General features: G+C 36.4%; 1 protein-coding gene across 23 annotated transcripts; it reads left to right on the top strand.

Annotated features, from left to right (window-relative positions):
- The first annotated feature begins 24 nt into the window (after positions 1 to 24).
- LOC120356059 lies at positions 25 to 21,869 on the top strand. 23 transcript variants are annotated; one of them, XR_005573908.1, is made up of 9 exons: positions 737 to 1,055; positions 2,056 to 2,183; positions 4,500 to 4,711; positions 10,911 to 11,007; positions 14,444 to 14,571; positions 15,872 to 16,121; positions 17,551 to 17,652; positions 19,606 to 19,804; positions 21,665 to 21,869. XR_005573908.1 is itself a non-coding variant. In XM_039444857.1 (5 exons), the coding sequence occupies exons 3-5, from the start codon at positions 4,587 to 4,589 to the stop codon at positions 21,701 to 21,703; spliced, it is 363 nt and encodes a 120-aa protein (XP_039300791.1). In that variant the 5' UTR covers positions 682 to 1,055; positions 2,056 to 2,183; positions 4,500 to 4,586; the 3' UTR covers positions 21,704 to 21,869. The 23 variants fall into 23 exon arrangements, 7 of the variants coding, with proteins under 7 accessions (XP_039300797.1, XP_039300794.1, XP_039300791.1 ...); XR_005573910.1 differs by lacking the exons at positions 4,500 to 4,711; positions 21,665 to 21,869 and adding an exon at positions 18,222 to 18,424 and having other exon boundaries at positions 735 to 1,055; positions 19,606 to 19,741; XR_005573909.1 differs by lacking the exons at positions 4,500 to 4,711; positions 14,444 to 14,571; positions 21,665 to 21,869 and adding an exon at positions 18,222 to 18,424 and having other exon boundaries at positions 774 to 1,055; positions 19,606 to 19,741.
- Positions 21,870 to 22,046: the final 177 nt, after the last annotated feature.

The following is a 22,046-nucleotide window of genomic DNA, read 5'->3' as shown; positions in this document are numbered from 1 at the left end:
CGCTCGAGAAAAATTGGAGCGATGGCCAATGAAGGCCAGCGCTGGCAAACTACCCATCGACACACTGGCGGTGGTCATCATTGGGCCAACATGTGGCTGCGGCATAAGGACCCTTATTACTGCCTTGGCGGCTCCACCGGTTTATTACCGCGTGTCAGCGCGTTCTACTGACTGCTACAAGTCACCACCAGGTTTCTAGTGGTCGGTGATATCTGTATTCGCCTCACTTGTTTGTGCTGTCCACGTTCGCAGCAGATGATGTCGAATCGATGACATGAATCATTTTGTAGTGGGATAGCACTAGGTGAACTAGAGACTCGACTGCACTGGATATAGAGTGCTGTCTTTGAGTCTTTCAACCCGGCTCACCCTGAGGGTTGAAGGTTGGGGCCGGCAACGATAAGATAGCCTTGGATGCAGTAGCTAGATTTTAGGAGTTGATAAGTGACGTCGTTCGGCCCCTCGAAATAAACTCCTAATAGCCGCCTCTCTTATTTGGAAAGTCCAGAAAGTTGGTTATGTATTATAATTTAAACCATTTATTCATTAATGCTCATGTTTTCCTAGTTTTATCCCAACCTAGCAAATAATAACAGTTTAGTTTGTTGAAACATCAACTTGATAAATAGCCTACTTCTAATGATAAATCTATAATATAATAAAGGAAGGAATCGGCTTATACATGTTGGGGATAGGAAATACACAAACGACGCATCATCACGTCTCAACTACTCAACTGATTAACTTGAAATGTTGCTTATAGATTCTTTATTTACTGAGGATGGTTATAGGCCTTTTTCAAATCGTTCAAGATCTTAGTAGGTAGATTTTGTAAAGTTTTCAGTTGCCAGGGTTCACGGGTTACACCTGCTAATGGACAATTATTTGCTCTTTAAATATGAGTGCTCTACAGTAAGATTGTAAACTTTAATTATATGTGTCTGTTTTTGCAGTGACTCAATGTGGATTGTGAAGACACAGAAGGGGACGCATTTGGATCTTGAATCATGAATGTTGAATCTTGATGCTCACAGAAAAGGAAGTCAACCAGACAGGTGGGACACACAACTTAAGTTACTTATTCTCAGTTATAATTAAGTATACTTACTTAAGGATTGAGACCACAATAGGAGGCATAAAGTCCCTTGATAATTTTGAAAACAGAGACGTTATAGTGAGGTCCACGTTATAATGGCAGTGGAGGAAAGTAGGAGAACAACGTTGCCAATTATCTGCCTTGCCACTGCCTTCTGAAGAGGATAGCTTGGTCAATTTTACCACCAACTTTGGTCAATATCTATAGTTAGTTCCTAAAGGTAGTGGAGAAAAATAGAAGAACAACATTGCCAATAATTATACATAAATATCAGATGTACTGGTATCAGCTATCCTCTTCAAAAGACAGAGAATTGGCAACGTTGTTCTTCTATTTTTCTAGTGGAGAAAGATAGGAGAACAGTAGGGCCGATTCTGTACCTTCTATAGAGGATAGCTGATACCGTTAAGCCTATATCTGATCTGATATCAACTGTTCATTCTTGTTAAAAATAATTAATTATATTTCATTTGGGATTCCATCCCTTCCAGTTAGGCCGCAACTCCACCTCAGCATCTTCATTTCAGTGACCTCCAGTCTGTGTTCATGGGCTTTCTTAACTGCCCAGGCCTCCGCTCCGTATGTCAACGCGGGCCGCACGACACGACTGTTTTATAGATTTTGCCCTTAAGTTTTTCATTCCTTCTATCACAAAGTATTGCAGTCATTTTCCTCCAATTCATCAATTAATTTACTAGATGTGCTATTTCGTTGGCCTGTTCTCCGTCTGCATCAAAGGTTGAGCCCAGCTAATAAGAGTATAGAAACTCTAACTTGTACTAAACATGATTATTTCAAGTATGCATTGTGATGATCTATGAATTAATTTCTATTATACATTATTCATTATCTCATTTCCATTTTCATATGATGTGTCTGATAATTCGTGAACTGTGATTCCATTCATTCATCTGTGAATTTATTATATTGTCATCCAATTTATCTATGTTCTGTTACAGGCTCTGGAAATTGATGAAATGGAACAAATTATTTGGACAAGACACTAGAAAAATTCTACTCGGTCGGTTTTGTAATCATACCTCAAGATACTTGCGAGATCTTCGTCTGCACTGCACTAGCATTTCAGGTAATTATCCAACTAGCCTACTATTTTGTATTCATTTCAGTGACAAATATTCATTTGTACCGTAAATGAATAAATGAATATCACAACTGAAATAGAGAACAACATTGCCAATAATTATACATAAATATCAGATGTACTGGTATCAGCTATCCTCTTCAAAAGACAGAGAATTGGCAACGTTGTTCTTCTATTTTTCTAGTGGAGAAAGATAGGAGAACAGTAGGGCCGATTCTGTACCTTCTATAGAGGATAGCTGATACCGTTAAGCCTATATCTGATCTGATATCAACTGTTCATTCTTGTTAAAAATAATTAATTATATTTCATTTGGGATTCCATCCCTTCCAGTTAGGCCGCAACTCCACCTCAGCATCTTCATTTCAGTGACCTCCAGTCTGTGTTCATGGGCTTTCTTAACTGCCCAGGCCTCCGCTCCGTATGTCAACGCGGGCCGCACGACACGACTGTTTTATAGATTTTGCCCTTAAGTTTTTCATTCCTTCTATCACAAAGTATTGCAGTCATTTTCCTCCAATTCATCAATTAATTTACTAGATGTGCTATTTCGTTGGCCTGTTCTCCGTCTGCATCAAAGGTTGAGCCCAGCTAATAAGAGTATAGAAACTCTAACTTGTACTAAACATGATTATTTCAAGTATGCATTGTGATGATCTATGAATTAATTTCTATTATACATTATTCATTATCTCATTTCCATTTTCATATGATGTGTCTGATAATTCGTGAACTGTGATTCCATTCATTCATCTGTGAATTTATTATATTGTCATCCAATTTATCTATGTTCTGTTACAGGCTCTGGAAATTGATGAAATGGAACAAATTATTTGGACAAGACACTAGAAAAATTCTACTCGGTCGGTTTTGTAATCATACCTCAAGATACTTGCGAGATCTTCGTCTGCACTGCACTAGCATTTCAGGTAATTATCCAACTAGCCTACTATTTTGTATTCATTTCAGTGACAAATATTCATTTGTACCGTAAATGAATAAATGAATATCACAACTGAAATAGAGAGCAAACCTTTGTTTAGGAGGAAATTAAAAGACTCGAATAGTGCTTTTACAGTGCTACAGAACTTTTCGAATCAAGACAAGTTGAACTCATGATTGCTGTGTTCAGAAATAAATGTATTAATACAACGTTATATGTATGCTACTTTATTGTATATGACAATTGTAAATATTGGTGACATACTCAGTTATGCAGAAATAAAGGTTATAATTATTATTAAATACGTCCGTTCTTTAGACCTCACCGCTCGGTGAGTGGTACCATAGATATAGATAGCATAATTAGAAGTGCCATAGTAGAGGGCGTCTATGTGACGCTGGTAGTCTCTCATACTGTGCCGTTCTTACAATCTCACCCGTCCAAAACAGTAATAATTGACAGTAGTCGACAGTAGAACTTCCGTCAGGAACTCCACACTAATAAAAAGCCATTCGTATATTTAATACTGTATACTATAATATTATTATATGGGCTGGAATATACTACCGTTTGTATGTGTTTCGTATGACAAAAGTGTGTGAAGGAATGTCTAAAACTTGGGAATTCCAGTCGCGATGCAAATCATTCATTCATTCACTATTATAATTTTTACCACACTTGATTGTTTCTTTTCAGCCATTGGTGATAAGATGCTAAAACAACCATGCCATTGGCGGTATTCGAACCCACAACCAGCACAACGCAGCCATAGCAGCTGCTTTAGGCCGGATTGTATTTTTAATTATTTAAAAACTATTTAAACAATAGATACCAAATCCTCCAAATTGATAATAAAACCAGCCTTGATTATAGTCTTGCACAGGGAACAGTCCTGTCTCCGATTCTCTTCCTAATCTACATGAATGATCTTCCCAAGTTAGAATTAAAAAATGGAGTGTCAATCGCTTTTGCCGATGACACTTGATTGTTATTCAAGGGAGCCAATTGGGAGGATACTAAGAAAGCAGCAGAATCCGGGCTCAAAATAGTGAAATCCTGGTTCTACTTCTTCCTCACCCCCTGTTTCTCTTCCCGATATTTTCAATGCATGTTAGTTAACATAACTAAGTTGCATGTTATCCCTTTATGATTTTCTTGCATTATTGTTAGTCATTGAACACTCAGCATCTGTGCTCAGGTTTTTTCAAACCTTGCAGGGACTTGGTTTAATATATCTATATTATTTATCCTATTTGATGGAATTTCATTTTTCATTTTATATTGTATTTTAGTTTTTTATAATCATTGTTATTGTAATTATGTTTTTGGGGAAAATGAAGATTTGATTTGATTTGCAGTCGTCGCCGCCGCACCACGATCACTCGGCGGCATCCACATCTAGTGGTGGTGGATCTACATGCAAGGAGCATGCGCACTACCACTGGATGTGGATGCTGGATGAGTTGGGCAACCTCGGCCGCTCACTAAGGCCGCTCCAGTACCAACTGCCCGACCAGGTGTTGCTAACCATATTCGGCTACTTGCTGTCGGTTTCAGGGCATCAGCTCTGGTAAGTAGCAAATTAACAATAATTATCTGTGGTTTTATTGAATTATAATGTCGCATCCACACTATCGCCCAAGTGCGTACTAATGACGACGACCGCGAGAGTGTGGATGGGTGGTTTGCCAGTGCTGGCCTTGGTTGGCCTACGCTGGGCTGGCCGACGCTGGCCGACGTTGGGCAATTATGTAGCTACAACAGCTGAAACCATACAGGCTGTAGCATTTAATTTGGATTTTCGTTTAGTAATAACTATTCATTAATTAGCATTTGAATAAATGCAATTTCTCATGAATTTTCATCTGTAGACTGGCTGGCCGCTATGGCTTCGAATAAAATGAGCGCTGCTATCCAGAGATTGTCAGTTTGGTGTAAGCGTGAGCATACCTGACGCTGACTAGCAATTAGGGTTCGATTCCCGGGCTGGCAAATAATTTCTAGATAGTAGCTCTCATCGAATTTCCATCCAGCTGTTAACCCTGTTGTCAATATGTGCAGTAGTACAAGTATTCGGGGTGATTTACAGCATTTAATTTGGATTTTCGTTTAGTAATAACTATTCATTAATTAGCATTTGAATAAATGCAATTTGTCATTAATTCCCATCCAGCTGTATATACCGTACTCATGGATGAATATAGCCTATATATAATATAGCCTATCTATAGATATCTATCTATGTGAAGGCCATCTCACACCGCCGTAGCGTAGCTTGTAATACGTTTTTGAAAAACGTAGCCGACATATTTCCTAATGTTAGCCAATCTGTCCATTTGAATCTGGCATGGCATAATAATAATAATATTCGTAGGCTATGGCTTTTATTGGTGGGGAGTTGCTGACGGAAGTTTCTCCTCGCCTGAATATATATCATTTAAGCCGTCAATGGGCCTCACGACTGTCATACTTCAGCCGTGACCGACAGTTTAACGTGCCCATCCAATTTAACTTGAGGAGATAGAACAGCTACGTCTTCCGAAGACTTATTTCAATAGGCATTTTACGAGGTGTTTCCTAAGCGACGGCTCTACGATTCTACCCGAGCGACATTGTAGGCTAGTCTATAAGTCGGCAGGTCAGGATTGGTTGGTTGCTCCGTTTGGGTTGCTGCTAGTGAGGTCCACGTTATAATTGCACTAGAAAACAAAGAAAACAGCGTTGCCAGAGGATAGCTGCTGTTACTGCTATAGGCCTATCTCATGTCATATTAACAACTGTTCATTCTTGTTTAAAATAATCAATTATGTTTTATTCGTCAAGGAAATACACATTCCAATGATTAAACAATAGGTGATAAAATTTGATTATTCATTTATTTTTCTAAACACTATAATCATAATATAATTATGACGATGGAGGAAGAACTAGGCAGAGCCTGTACCATTTCTCTTCCAAATTTTGATAGAAAGTTGATGTTTTCCAAAGAAATAATTGACATTAAATATTTTGTTCATCAATTATATTATTCTATATTGTTAAAACACGATCTGGCGACGTTGAGGAGCTAGAGAAGGATAGAGAAGGATCTGCTTTGTCGAATGATAGACACGGTTGGCAATACCAATGTTAATTAATAATACTGCCATTATAACGTGGACCTCATGTATGTAAATTGTTATGTATTTTTTATTTCTGCACTTTTTTGTAATTGATTTGAAATCCAGGTTATATGCTTCTTTTATTAAAATGTCTATATTGTTTTGTTCAAAAGGCATTTTTCGGATTTGTTTCAGTAATTGACCGCAGTGTCTTTTATATTATCTGTTTCAGTTGGGGCAAACTGAGCCGCTTCGGCGAGCGGGCCAATAATTTCAACATTGTTTCAATTCCAAGTTGATTGTTTTGAATTAATATAGTCTACTGTTACAGAGAGACTATGCCTTTTGAAAATATAAACGGTTACCTGATAAGTACCTTAATTTGTGTTATGAAATATGATTGATATCCAACTATTTAATAAATTTCTCAATTTGAAAGATTCAAATGATATTATTTCGATTATTTACTTGCCCACCAAGTGCAGTTTTCTCGGTGAAAGCTTAAACCGAATTGGATCAGCTGGTGTGTTTTAATATCAATTAAACTTAACATGGATTTAATTCATATTAAGCCGACATTTGGTTCAAACTGGTACTGTGAAAACGGCTTTTAAATCGTTAGAATTATTCAAGTAATTAGTATGGTGATTATTATCATAGAAAAAAGATATCATAAGAAGATAACCCTATGGTATAGATTGTTTATGTTTCATTGTGCGTTTTAAAACAGTAAAGAAAAAAGTATCTCAGGTTTGGCTGAAATTTGCACCATAGATGAAGCTTTATCTGAGAAATGTCTGAGCCAAATTTGGCACCCCCAGCTACTATACAGGGTGAGTTATGCAGCTTCAAACGTAAAATTTGCAAATTTTCAAACGGTGAGGAATTTTGCAAATCGGATTCCAGATTCATGTTCCTCTCATCAAAGAGCATAAGGTCACGAAGTTAGAGCGATTTTGATTTTTCACAAAAAAAATTAGATAAACCATGGATTTTATGAAAAATGCGAATGTGCCAGATTCGGTTGATATTCGAACTATGGAAAGAGGTTGACTCAACAAGTGATAGATAAATGTCTTTTATTTTCATTTTATAACATTACAAATGATGTGGGCGAAGTTGAGGCAATAAGTTGTGTAAATGGCAGAAGATAAGAAAAGATTCATTGAACAATTGACAAGTTTACTTGATAGAATACTTGACAATTATATAGTCTAAAATAAGAACTTAGTCAAAAATAACAGATTAAACTAGCTGACGTACAAACAACTCTAAAGTAATTTTTCACTAAGTTACCAAGAGGGATTATTAACTATGGAATGAGAAAGAAATCAATAAAAATGCTTACTTTCTTAATCAGATTTATTACAGTTTTTAGTATAAAATATTTTTTTTTCAAAGAACAAGAATAAAGAGTTAACCTGATTTCAAAAACTCAGTCCAAGTAAACTGAAGATCAGTAGTAAATTATACAAGAAAATTTACAATAATCAAAAATATAATAGCTGTAAATTCTGCTCAAAATAAGATCTAGTTGCACGAAATTTGTTTAATAACTGATTAAATTATTAGATTTTTCTGTATTAGCTGTTATGCTACTATAGCGGTGACTGAGGACTCTATAGATTTGTTTCTTCAAGTATTTCAGAAGAAGTTGCTGTTGTGGGCTGTACAGCTCGCTTTCCTGATAGATTTTCCTTGAGAATCTGATCTGTTTCATTTTCATGATGGCCTATGGGCTATGTGAGATAATGGGTTGATGTTCCAGTAATTTAACCATAACTATTGAACGGTTCATCAGAGCCTTATTTTGTAGCAAACGTTGTTGTAGAATATAACATTTTTCTCATCATCATATACCGTAGTTGAAAATTTTGTCACTGCAATTAATAAAACCAAACTGAGAGATTTAATGCTTCAAAAAAAGCAGGACCGCATCTCTAGTAGAATATTCCCTAGTTTTTATATCTTTAACTTTTGTTAGCTTCATAGTAGCTTTGTACGCATGAGGACCTTTTTTGTATAATATCAAATTGACTGTTGAGTAACAAGTTCTAATTACTAACTAAAGTCAAGAGTAAAGAGCTATTTTATAGCTTCAAAGAAAAATTTGAATAATTTATTCTCAATGTATTCCTTAGCAATGTTACCTCAATAACTTACTTTTGAAAGACTTCTTGTTGAATATTTTAAAAATATTTAACTTTGAATATATATATATATAGCTTTTGAACTTGCCGGTTGATAACCTAGTTTGAATTTGCCGGTGAGCCATCTTGATAATGATGTTTCAAAACCTTTTGAATAATGAAGAATGAAGAGTGAATCTTTTCATGAATCATTTTTTCAAACGTAATCAAGACATCAATCTATAGTTATAAAATTCCTTATCTATAAAAAATCATTTGAGAACCATTGAATGTCGATATATTTTCCAAATGCATCAATCAAAAGTACTTATATATATTCCCAACTTTTCAATGAATAATGGTATAAATCAACTAGAAAATATATTTGAAACTTTTAAAATAATTATTTGAATATCATAATTCTAATTTGATGATAGATATACTTAATTATTTTCTATTATTTTTTTGCATTGTGTAGTGGTACGGCTGGCTACCTGCTGTTCAAGCTAATCAGCTGTTTGATGTTCATTATTTTTTCAACTATGAATTGCGTTAATAGTGCTTCCAATAAACAGGATAATTTGATACATCAGAGAAATAATTTAAATATTTTCATTTGAACGTATCAATTGTTAATACTTAATTATTTTTTCATTATTATTTTGCGGTGTGTAGTGGTACAGCTGGTTACCAAAATCCGTCTCCATCGAGGTCAGTTACGTTGCAAGCACGCGTTGCATTTTTACCTCCTATGTCCTTCTGAAACCCTGGTATTGGTTTTTGATTTTCCTATCTCTCCAATGTTAAATTTTTGGTTCAAGTGATACAGAATGACGTCAGGGTGATACAGAGATACAGAATGGCGTCCATCTTTGATTTGATACGGAATCAAACATCTCTACAGAGGATCAAATCCATAAATAAATATTATTTGAATAATTCTCTATTATATCAGTGTTTAATGATATTTAGATAGTTTTTAATATTGGTTTCAATTGACCTACAGATTTTTTGGGTTTTTTTTTGACTGAAAATTGTACTCAACTCAAAATGAATTGAGGTTATGAAAATATTAACCACCAATAACCAATTTTTGGAATTTTTAGTCTGAATCTAAATTTAAAAGAGGAATAGGACAGTTTTTATCTCATCTCTCCGATCATTTTGATTAAAATTATATGTGGAAATAATTAAAGAATGAAACGGTTAATTTGGTAAACAGATACAGGAATTTGGAGGTTAGCCTAGTATCTAGTCGAAAGTTCAGTAGATAGTTAGGTAGGCATTAAAACACCATTATATTTGAAAAGGGTATCAATAAATACATTATAAAAATATTTATCACTTGATATATTGTATCTTCAAAACTAAAAAATGTTTTGGTTCAAACTTGAATATTTAGAAAATTCTTCTCTTCAGTAGGTGAGTACCAAATTTATTGGTTTAAATGCTAGTAAGCTTACTGTATTCTAATATAAAACGTAGCTGGTAATGGTTTATTCACTAATAAACAAACATGAAGATTTGCAAATAGGTTATGGGTTAGTTTACAATATTATTCCAGGTTTTGTATGGTATCATAGCCAAGGGTGTTGTTGACAAGTTTATTCATTTTTTGTTTTCATTTTATCTATTGTCAATTGCTAATCATAATGTTATACAATAATTAGATTCGGAGAAAACAACAGGCCCAAAATTTTGAGGCTACCTATGTTTTTCTTTAAAAGAATGAGGTTAGAATTCCACTTTCAAGCCCAATTTTTACTTCATAAATAACAGTTTGGTGAGATAAAATCAATTTGCATAAACCAACCTACGGTGGTAAACACTTTTCAAATAGTCAATAAGTTTATTTTATGTAGGCTATTTGATGATAAATAAAACTTATTCATTTAAATGATTGGAAAGGAGCTAAAGGCACAGGCCGAAACTTTTCCTTCTCCGAATTTTGATTCATAAACTAGTCAAGAAAGTTGGTTATGTATTATAATTTAAACCATTTATTCATTAACGCTCATGTTTTCCTAGTTTTATCCCAACCAAGTAACCTAGCAACCTAGCAACCTAGTTTTATCCCAAATAATAACAGTTTAGCTTGTTAGTACGACAACTTGGTAAGTACCGGTAAACCTAATGATAAATCTATAATGTAATAATGGAAAGAATCGGCTTGTACACGTAGGGGATAGGATATTTTTCAATGATGCATCATCCCCAGGAGACGTCTCCACCGTTCAGCTGCTTTTGTGATAATGCATATTATAATTTGAATGAATTTATGATTGATGATTTAAATTTTTATTGAAAGTGGTCACTGTTTTATTTGCCATTTGAATAGTTGTTCTGTAATTATGTGTATTGAATACAATGAATGAAACAGAAGGTATTGGAGGTATCTCAGTAGGTCGAGTTTGTGAAGTTTTCAGTTAGTCCCTAGCAAAGCACGGGTTACCTGCTGTAGGTAATATTTTGTTTTTTTATTTGACCACTCTACAGTAAGATTGTACACAATAATAATAATGTGGGTCTGTTTTTGCAGTTGCTTGGTATGGATTGTAAGACACAGAAGAAGACGCATTTAGATGTTTTTGGATCTTGAATCTTGATGCTCACAGAAAAGCAAGTCAACCAGACAGGTGAGTCACACAACATAAGTATACTTTTACTCAAGTAGGCCTATACAGGCCGGCAGGAATAGCATGAGCTCTGAGTTCAAGGTGCGCAGTAGCCCGAGAGAGAATTTTAGTGGTGGGGGAAGCATTTGACTCAGTCACTACTTAACAGCCGTACAGTGCACATCGCTCCGGTTAAAATTTCGCGTGCCGTTCCATAAACATTTTCCGAGTTTTATATTGTATTAGGTCAGTATTTTATTGTATAGTTTTATATTTATCGCTCCGGTTAAAATTTCGCGTGCCGTTCCATAAACATTTTCCGAGTTTTATATTGTATTAGGTCAGTATTTTATTGTATAGTTTTATATTTTCATTAATTTTTATTTTAAACTGTGAATTAATTTTTAATTTCATTAATTTTAAACTGTTAGATAAGATAAATATGCATGATGGATGATGGTGTTAAGAAGAAAATAGGAGGCAGAAAAGTTATTCACAGCCAAACACGAGAAGTTGTTGCTAATGTTTATCGTTTTATGAAAAAAGAAGCTGAAACAAAAGTGCCCATAAATTTGAAGAAAGTCCATGAGCGAGTTGCAGAGGCAACTGGAATATCTCAAAGTTCCTTGAAACGAATATTACAGGAAGAGAAACAGTGCAATGATGTAGGGACTTCTTTCAGTACCCCAACAAAGTGAGACAACGAAAAGACTACAAATGCAGCTTAGACAGTTTCGACCTGGGCATAGTTAGGAGGACTGTAAATGAGTTCCACAAGCAGCATGAAGAAAGACCGACCTTGAAAAACTTATTACCGGTTTTAAGGGAAAAAATCAATTTTAATGGGAGTAGGTGGGCACTTGCCAAGATTTTAAAAAAGTTAGGGTTTCGGTGGAGGAAGACATCAAATAATAGGAATATATTGGTAGAGAGATATGATATTCGAGAGTTGAGATTGAAATATTTGAGGAAGCTAGTGGAATATCAAGAAGCAGAGCGGCCCATAATTTATATGGACGAAACTTATGTACATTTGACTCATTCAAAACCTCTTGCATGGATTGACACAACAAATAATGAAGGTTTGAAAACTCCCATCAGTAAGGGTCAACGTCTTATCATAGTGCACGCTGGTGGAGAAGATGGGTTTGTGAATAATGCCTTATTAACTTTCAGGTCAGGAATGAAAACAGGAGATTATCATGATGACATGAATTTTGAGAATTATGAAAAATGGGTCACAACACAACTGATCCCAAATCTAAAGCCAAATTCTGTCGTTGTAATAGATAATGCACCTATCACAACAAACAAAAAGATCCAGCACCTACTACATCTAGTAAAAAGGCAGAGATGATAAAGTGGCTATCCGAACGGAACATTGCTCATTCAAGCTGCATGTTCAAACCAGAGCTTTACTCGATCATACTTACTCACAAGCCTGCATTCAAAATCTACAAAATTGACGAGCTTTTTGCGAAAAATGGCCATGATGTCTTGCGACTACCACCCTATCACCCGGACCTGAACCCCATTGAGTTAATTTGGAGTCTGCTCAAAGAAAGGGTAGGGAGAAAAAATGTAAATTTTAATATGGATACAGTGGAGAGATTAGTAAAGGAAACCTGTGAATCGATTACAAAAGATGACTGGAAGACGAGATGTGATCATGCCAAGAAAATTCAGGAAACGTACTTGGAATTGGAACCTTATATCGATGACGTGACTGAAGACATAATTGTGAGATTAGGCCAGGACTCCGATGACAGTGACGAGTCAGATGACTCGGGCGACAGTGATGGGGATAGGAACACAGGTGTAGCAGACATCGATGAAGATAGTGATTTAACGGGAATTGTTCCGTTCGAAAGTTACTAAAACGGTAAGTCATTCATAGATGTTTAGGTTCATCACATTTTAAAATAATATTTCACCATTTTTTTTATTTATTTATATGCATGATGAATAAGAATTTAAAATATTATCAATTGTAATTGATACTGCTTCAGTGAGAGTTAAATTTTTCGAATTATGTTTTATCTTTATTTCTATAATAGGAATGATTATATAGAAACCACAGGTCGTTGAATTCTCACCAGTGAAGGAAAACTTGAATAATGATAATAATATACTGGCTATGAATATTGAGTTCATTATATAGTTTGTTTATCTATATTTCGTATTTGTCGTAGACTATATTATGTTCAAAGATGCAGAGTGACTTATACATAGAACAAAATGAATAACTTCTTGGAAAATTTTGCAATTATTGATGACTCATATTTAGCGATAACAATCCAAGCCCATAGACGCCAGCAAAGCAAGTAATAATAAACAGTGAAATAAAGAGAATGATCGTCTAATTTTATGCGTAAGCAGTAGGAACGGCGACAGTGAGCCATTCGTCTCAACAAACAGGCTCCAGCCACCTCCCCTCTTTTAGTTTCGAGCGGCCTCCCAACTATCACTCCTTTACCTCTCCTCTCGCGCATCTCACAGCTCATGCTATTCCTGCCTACTAATACTTACTTAGTTACTTACAACTTAATAGTTGCTACAATAGGTACTCTTTTCTGGCTATCAAGTTTGTCAGTGGCTCAATTCAGGGCAGTATTCCACCACCAATTCAATTCAATACTAGCAGATCACCCGTGCACCGCAATGGGCTAATTAAAAATTTAACAGACTTAAAACTTGACCTACCTTAATCTTGAAGAATTAACAATAGGCTAATAATCTTTTATATTAAAAGAATTAATATAACCATCCACGGTGAATAATTAATAATCTATATGCAAATTGTCAAGTTAATCAGTCCAGTAGTTGAGGCGTGATGCTTGATACTTACTTGATACTTGTAGATATCCCACTAGTAGCGCGACAGCGCCGTGGTCGTCCCTGCGGAACACACCGTCATCATAGAATTCGTGCAGGCTTTAGTAAGGCTTTTGTTGTAAGTGTCTCTTCTGGAGGTCCTTGAAGGTGCCTATGCTTTTGATATTTTTCATTTCTTCTTCTGGGAGATGGTTGTAAATCCTGCTGCATAAGTATCTGGGCCCCTCTTGCGCCAGTCCAGTTCTCACTGTCAGTATATGGGTGTCATTATGTCGTCTTGTGTTGTATCCATGTATATGTTGGTTCCGTTGGAAATAATCCGGTCTTCTTTCAACCATCAGAGCTGATTCAAAGACAAGGGAGTGTTAGTATTCCAGTCTCAATAAACAAACGTTTGCAATGTGCCAGGTAGTTTTCATTGTTTATAATTCTAACGATCCTTTTCTGTAGGTGAAGAAGCATGATTTTTTCAAGTATGCATTGTGATGATCTATGAATTTCTATCATGCATTATTCATTATCTCATTTCTATTTTCATATGATGCGTCTGGTGAACTGTGATTCCATTCATTCATCTGTGAATTTATTATTTTTCATCTAATTTATCTATGTTCTGTTACAGGCTCTGGAAATTGATGAAATGGAACAAATTATTTGGACAAGACACTAGAAAAATTCTACTCGGTCGGTTTTGAAATCATACCTCAAGAAACTTGCGAGATCTTCGTCTGCACTGCACTATCATTTCAGGTAACTATCCGAATAGCCTACTATTTTGTATTCATTTCAGTGACAAATTTTCATTTGTACCGTAAATGAATAAATGAATAGCCTATCACAACTGAAATAGAGAGCAAACCTTTGTTTAGGAGGAAATTAAAAGACTCGAATAGTGCTTTTACAGTGCTACAGAACTTTTCGAATCAAGACAAGTTGAACTCATGATTGCTGTGTTCAGAAATAAAAGTATTAATTCAACATCATATCTATGCTACTTTATTGTATACAACAATTGTAAATATATGATTGTTATGGTGACTTACTCAGTTATGTACATGCAGAAATTAAGCATATTTTTAATAACACAGTGTTATGATGTGGCAATTTAATATCTGGGAAGAATGGATCCCTGCAAGCCATTTTTCAAAAATATACATCAATTTGACTCTTCACTGTTTATTAATGCTGCAGGCTCTTACTTTTCAAAGATATCTTGAATATATTAGATCTAATATGCGATCTACATGAGCACTTTACTAGAGAGTGTATTCAAGTTGATACCGGTCAGGCTTTTTATTCGGTTGAGGAGATGTTAACTGGTGAAATTCCATTATAATATTGTTTGAATGACAGCCATTATAGTAATCATCGGTTAAAACATGATATGATAAATTGACGGTAGGTACCACATATACTGACTGTGTAGAAAACATATACTCCCTATGTTACCTATGTATTACCTTGACTTGTTAGCCTATAATGTGTATTATTTTGTGTTACTAGTTTCTGTGTTTGTATCAACTATTCATATGACTACTCGTACAGTCCGGGTCCTGTAGCTTTTTGTTTAACGGTGAAGGGCCACTAGACTTCAATAGGCCTACTACCCTTTCAAAAACATCCAACATTTTTAAAAATGTATCTTTTCATAAGCAACAGATGCTCTTTTTTATCTTTTCAAAAGCAACTTGTTGCATCCGAAAAGATATACAAGGAGCATTTCGGAGTTACGTCCTTTTAGCACAACACAGCCTGTCAGCTGACATTCGTTCAACAAGCTCTTTCCATTGTTGGTGATACGTTGCAGCTCTCTCATTCATGAAGAATCTCTGTGTGTAGGGAGCTTCCTCCATCTAGGGATCTAGGGTCTCTAAAGCCTGATGTTTTTGCAACGCCGTAATTATTTCCTTGCCTATATGCCGTTTCAAAGCTATGGGATGCGTACTGTACAACATATATATGAATATACTAAAACCCTAAATTCCGTCCTGCATATATAGTATATAGATAAACGTGACGTGTGGTTAATGTGGTAATTTGTTGTTTGCAGGGTTTGTTGGAGGCGAACGACATCCACAACAATGGGATAGCGGGGTTCGGGCGCCAACCCGACAGTGACAGTGGTGCACTGCGAGATCCACCACGGACAGACGGGTGGCTTGTACGGGCTCGGCCAGTTCATCGACAACCGCATCCATTCCCACAGCAACCCCACCGCAACGAGATCTACAACGGCCATCAGGGTGGCGTCTTCATCTTGGGCGAAGGCCGCGGCTTGATCGAGCATAACAATATCTATGGTGAGTGAATTGCAAACATCACTATGTTATGCCTAGTCCTCAGTCGCTGGCCCGCGTTGGTCTTGCCATCTACACTGCAATGTGGCCAGTGCCCAATCAAGGCCAGCGTCAAACAATACATGCACAATGGAAACTCGGCTAGAATCGTGACGTCAAAATCCGCCATCTTGAAAGAAAGCCAATCTAGCCAGTGCCGCCCAGAGTGGCAATGATTTAGCCAGTTCTTCTGTCCTATTACATCAGCTGTTCAACTTTGTCGCCTTGACAAAATGTAGCTTGTATCAGAATTTATAAGAGTTTTTCCAATCACTTGATAAATCAAAATTATTCATTATATCACAAATATTTTATTCGATAATTTATTAGATACTCATTTACACAGAAAAATCAGCAAAACAAACGACAAAACAGGCATTGGTTGACTAGTGTGGATGGGTGGTTTGGCCTTCATTGGCCTACGGTGGGGGGCTGGCCTCCGCTCGAGAAAAATTGGAGCGATGGCCAATGAAGGCCAGCGCTGGCAAACTACCCATCGACACACTGGCGGTGGTCATCATTGGGCCAACATGTGGCTGCGGCATAAGGACCCTTATTACTGCCTTGGCGGCTCCACCGGTTTATTACCGCGTGTCAGCGCGTTCTACTGACTGCTACAAGTCACCACCAGGTTTCTAGTGGTCGGTGATATCTGTATTCGCCTCACGTGTTTGTGCTGTCCACGTTCGCAGCAGATGATGTCGAATCGATGACATGAATCATTTTGTAGTGGGATAGCACTAGGTGAACTAGAGACTCGACTGCACTGGATATAGAGTGCTGTCTTTGAGTCTTTCAACCCGGCTCACCCTGAGGGTTGAAGGTTGGGGCCGGCAACGATAAGATAGCCTTGGATGCAGTAGCTAGATTTTAGGAGTTGATAAGTGACGTCGTTCGGCCCCTCGAAATAAACTCCTAATAGCCGCCTCTCTTATTTGGAAAGTCCAGAAAGTTGGTTATGTATTATAATTTAAACCATTTATTCATTAATGCTCATGTTTTCCTAGTTTTATCCCAACCTAGCAAATAATAACAGTTTAGTTTGTTGAAACATCAACTTGATAAATAGCCTACTTCTAATGATAAATCTATAATATAATAAAGGAAGGAATCGGCTTATACATGTTGGGGATAGGAAATACACAAACGACGCATCATCACGTCTCAACTACTCAACTGATTAACTTGAAATGTTGCTTATAGATTCTTTATTTACTGAGGATGGTTATAGGCCTTTTTTAAATCGTTCAAGATCTCAGTAGGTAGATTTTTTAAAGTTTTCAGTTGCCAGGGTTCACGGGTTACACCTGCTAATGGACAATTATTTGCTCTTTAAATATGAGTGCTCTACAGTAAGATTGTAAACTTTAATTATATGTGTCTGTTTTTGCAGTGACTCAATGTGGATTGTGAAGACACAGAAGGGGACGCATTTGGATCTTGAATCATGAATGTTGAATCTTGATGCTCACAGAAAAGGAAGTCAACCAGACAGGTGGGACACACAACTTAAGTTACTTATTCTCAGTTATAATTAAGTATACTTACTTCTTACTAAGTTAATAGCTACTTACGTACAACTTAATAGTTGCTACAGTACCCTTTTCTGGCTATCAAGTTTGTTAGTGGCTCAATTCAGGGCAGTATTTTATCACCAACTCTATGTAATATATCTATTTTGATAATCTGGTAGTATCCGAATCGAAATACTTCTACTACTAATTGAAAAATTGCACTATAGTGTTCGATTTTGATGACACTACAGTCTAAATTTTGAATAATAGTTATTAAAAACTATTACCCACGTTTAGAGCGCTTTCGATTTTCAAATCCATTTTTAACACACATTAATAACTATTATTCAAAAATTGGACTGTAGTGTCGTCAAAAATACGAGTAGATCAAAATTGAATTATCAACTAGCAGTTGGTCATGGATAGTGAAATAGATGAGTACTATAGTGAGGTCTATAGAGTAATATAGAATCTTGGCCCACAGATATTCGTAAATTGGGAAACACAACTTTAAAAATATAACATTGAAATATTGAAATATTATTTGCAGGATTGAGACCACAATAGGAGGCATAAAGTCCCTTGATAATTTTGAAAACAGAGACGTTATAGTGAGGTCCACGTTATAATGGCAGTGGAGGAAAGTAGGAGAACAACGTTGCCAATTATCTGCCTTGCCACTGCCTTCTGAAGAGGATAGCTTGGTCAATTTTACCACCAACTTTGGTCAATATCTATTGTTAGTTCCTAAAGGTAGTGGAGAAAAATAGAAGAACAACATTGCCAATAATTATACATAAATATCAGATGTACTGGTATCAGCTATCCTCTTCAAAAGACAGAGAATTGGCAACGTTGTTCTTCTATTTTTCTAGTGGAGAAAGATAGGAGAACAGTAGGGCCGATTCTGTACCTTCTATAGAGGATAGCTGATACCGTTAAGCCTATATCTGATCTGATATCAACTGTTCATTCTTGTTAAAAATAATTAATTATATTTCATTTGGGATTCCATCCCTTCCAGTTAGGCCGCAACTCCACCTCAGCATCTTCATTTCAGTGACCTCCAGTCTGTGTTCATGGGCTTTCTTAACTGCCCAGGCCTCCGCTCCGTATGTCAACGCGGGCCGCACGACACGACTGTTTTATAGATTTTGCCCTTAAGTTTTTCATTCCTTCTATCACAAAGTATTGCAGTCATTTTCCTCCAATTCATCAATTAATTTACTAGATGTGCTATACTAGATGGACAAATATTCATTTGTACCGTAAATGAATAAATGAATATCACAACTGAAATAGAGAGCAAACCTTTGTTTAGGAGGACATTAAAAGACTCGAATACTGCTTTTACAGTGCTACAGAACTTGTATTTTTAATTATTTAAAAACTATTCAAACAATAGATACCAAATCCTCAGAATTGCTAATAAAACCAGCCTTGATTATAGTCTTGCACAGGCAACAGTCCTGTCTCCGATTCTCTTCCTAATCTACATGAATGATCTTCCCAAGTTAGAATTAAAAAATGGAGTGTCAATCGCTTTTGCCGATGACACTTGATTGTTATTCAAGGGAGCCAATTGGGAGGATACTAAGAAAGCAGCAGAATCTGGGCTCAAAATAGTGAAATCCTGGTTCTACTTCTTCCTCACCCCCTGTTTCTCTTCCCGATATTTTCAATGCATGTTAGTTAACATAACTAAGTTGCATGTTATCCTTTTATGATTTTCTTGCATTATTGTTAGTCATTGAACACTCAGCATCTGTGCTCAGGTTTTTTCAAACCTTGCAGGGACTTGGTTTAATATATCTATATTATTTATCCTATTTGATGGAATTTCATTTTTCATTTTATATTGTATTTTAGTTTTTTATAATCATTGTTATTGTAATTATGTTTTGGGAAAAATGAAGATTTGATTTGATTTGCAGTCGTCGCCGCCGCACCACGATCACTCGGCGGCATCCACATCTAGTGGTGGTGGATCTACATGCAAGGAGCATGCGCACTACCACTGGATGTGGATGCTGGATGAGTTGGGCAACCTCGGCCGCTCCAGTACCAACTGCCCGACCAGGTGTTGCTAACCATATTCGGCTACTTGCTGTCGGTTTCAGGGCATCAGCTCTGGTAAGTAGCAAATTAACAATAATTATCTGTGGTTTTATTGAATTATAATGTCACATCCACACTATCGCCCAAGTGCGTACTAATGACGACGACCGCGAGAGTGTGGATGGGTGGTTTGCCAGTGCTGGCCTTGGTTGGCCTACGCTGGGCTGGCCGACGCTGGCCGACGTTGGGCCAATATGTAGCTACAACAGCTGAAACCATACAGGCTATACCTTACTATCATTCTCTAACTTATTGACTTGGACTCTTCAGGTATTATCTGTGTAGGTGTTGTGATCGAATTCCCATCTAGCTGTTAACCCTGTTGTCAATCTTCGGGGTGATTCACAGCATTTAATTTGGATTACTGTTTAGTAATAATCATTCATTATTTAGCATTTGAATAAAATACAATTTCTCATGAATTTTCATCTGTAGACTGGCTGGCCGCTATGGCTTCGAATAAAATGAGCGCTGCTATCCAGAGATTGTCAGTTTGGTGTAAGCGTGAGCATACCTGACGCTGACTAGCAATTAGGGTTCGATTCCCGGGCTGGCAAATAATTTCTAGATAGTAGCTCTCATCGAATTTCCATCCAGCTGTTAACCCTGTTGTCAATATGTGCAGTAGTACAAGTATTCGGGGTGATTTACAGCATTTAATTTGGATTTTCGTTTAGTAATAACTATTCATTAATTAGCATTTGAATAAATGCAATTTGTCATTAATTCCCATCCAGCTGTATATACCATACTCATGGATGAATATAATAATTATAGCCTATCTATGTGAAGGCCATCTCACACCGCCGTAGCGTAGCTTGTAATACGTTTTCGAAAAACGTAGCCGACATATTTCCTAATGTTAGCCAATCTGTCCATTTGAATCTGGCATGGCATAATAATAATAATATTCGTAGGCTATGGCTTTTATTGGTGGGGAGTTGCTGACGGAAGTTTCTCCTCGCCTGAATATATATCATTTAAGCCGTCAATGGGCCTCACGACTGTCATACTTCAGCCGTGACCGACAGTTTAACGTGCCCATCCAATTTAACTTGAGGAGATAGAACAGCTACGTCTTCCGAAGACTTATTTCAATCGGCATTTTACGAGGTGTTTCCTAAGCGACGGCTCTACGATTCTACCCGAGCGACATTGTAGGCTAGTCTATAAGTCGGCAGGTCAGGATTGGTTGGTTGCTCCGTTTGGGCTGCTGCTAGTGAGGTCCACGTTATAATTGCACTAGAAAACAAAGAAAACAGCGTTGCCAGAGGATAGCTGCTGTTACTGCTATAGGCCTATCTCATGTCATATTAACAACTGTTCATTCTTGTTTAAAATAATCAATTATGTTTTATTCATCAAGGAAATACACATTCCAATGATTAAACAATAGTTGATTAAATTTGATTATTCATTTAATTTTCTAAACACTATAATCATAATATAATTATGACGATGGAGGAAGAACTAGGCAGAGCCTGTACCATTTCTCTTCCAAATTTTGATAGAAAGTTGATGTTTTCCAAAGAAATAATTGAGATTAAATATTTTGTTCATCAATTATATTATTCTATATTGTTAAAACACGATCTGGCGACGTTGAGGAGCTAGAGAAGGATAGAGAAGGATCTGCTTTGTCGAATGATAGACACGGTTGGCAATACCAATGTTAATTAATAATACTGCCATTATAACGTGGACCTCATGTATGTAAATTGTTATGTATTTTTTATTTCTGCACTTTTTTGTAATTGATTTGAAATCCAGGTTATATGCTTCTTTTATTAAAATGTCTATATTGTTTTGTTCAAAAGGCATTTTCGGATTTGTTTCAGTAATTGACCGCAGTGTCTTTTATATTATCTGTTTCAGTTGGGGCAAACTGAGCCGCTTCGGCGAGCGGGCCAATAATTTCAACATTGTTTCAATTCCAAGTTGATTGTTTTGAATTAATATAGTCTACTGTTACAGAGAGACTATGCCTTTTGAAAATATAAACGGTTACCTGATAAGTACCTTAATTTGTGTTATGAAATATGATTGATATCCAACTATTTAATAAATTTCTCAATTTGAAGGATTCAAATGATATTATTTCGATTATTTACTTGCCCACCAAGTGCAGTTTTCTCGGTGAAAGCTTAAACCGAATTGGATCAGCTGGTGTGTTTTAATATCAATTAAACTTAACATGGATTTAATTCATATTAAGCCGACATTTGGTTCAAACTGGTAGGTACTGTGAAAACGGCTT

Source organism: Nilaparvata lugens, unplaced genomic scaffold (assembly GCF_014356525.2).
Source record: "Nilaparvata lugens isolate BPH unplaced genomic scaffold, ASM1435652v1 scaffold5679, whole genome shotgun sequence".
In the NCBI taxonomy this organism is placed as follows: domain Eukaryota; kingdom Metazoa; phylum Arthropoda; class Insecta; order Hemiptera; family Delphacidae; genus Nilaparvata; species Nilaparvata lugens.
The sequence above is the reverse complement of the archived record's forward strand: the minus strand, read 5'-3'. Positions and strand labels throughout refer to the sequence as shown.

Bases quoted from the DNA above. Each gene is read 5' to 3' on its own strand.
- LOC120356059 (XM_039444860.1), top strand. From the start codon at position 4,587: ATGTGGATGCTGGATGAGTTGGGCAACCTCGGCCGCTCACTAAGGCCG. The intron at 4,712-19,605 runs GTAAGTAGCAAA...TTTGATTTGCAG, and splicing joins GTTTCAGGGCATCAGCTCTG to TCGTCGCCGCCGCACCACGA. The intron at 19,805-21,664 runs GTAAGTAGCAAA...TATCTGTTTCAG, and splicing joins GTTTCAGGGCATCAGCTCTG to TTGGGGCAAACTGAGCCGCT.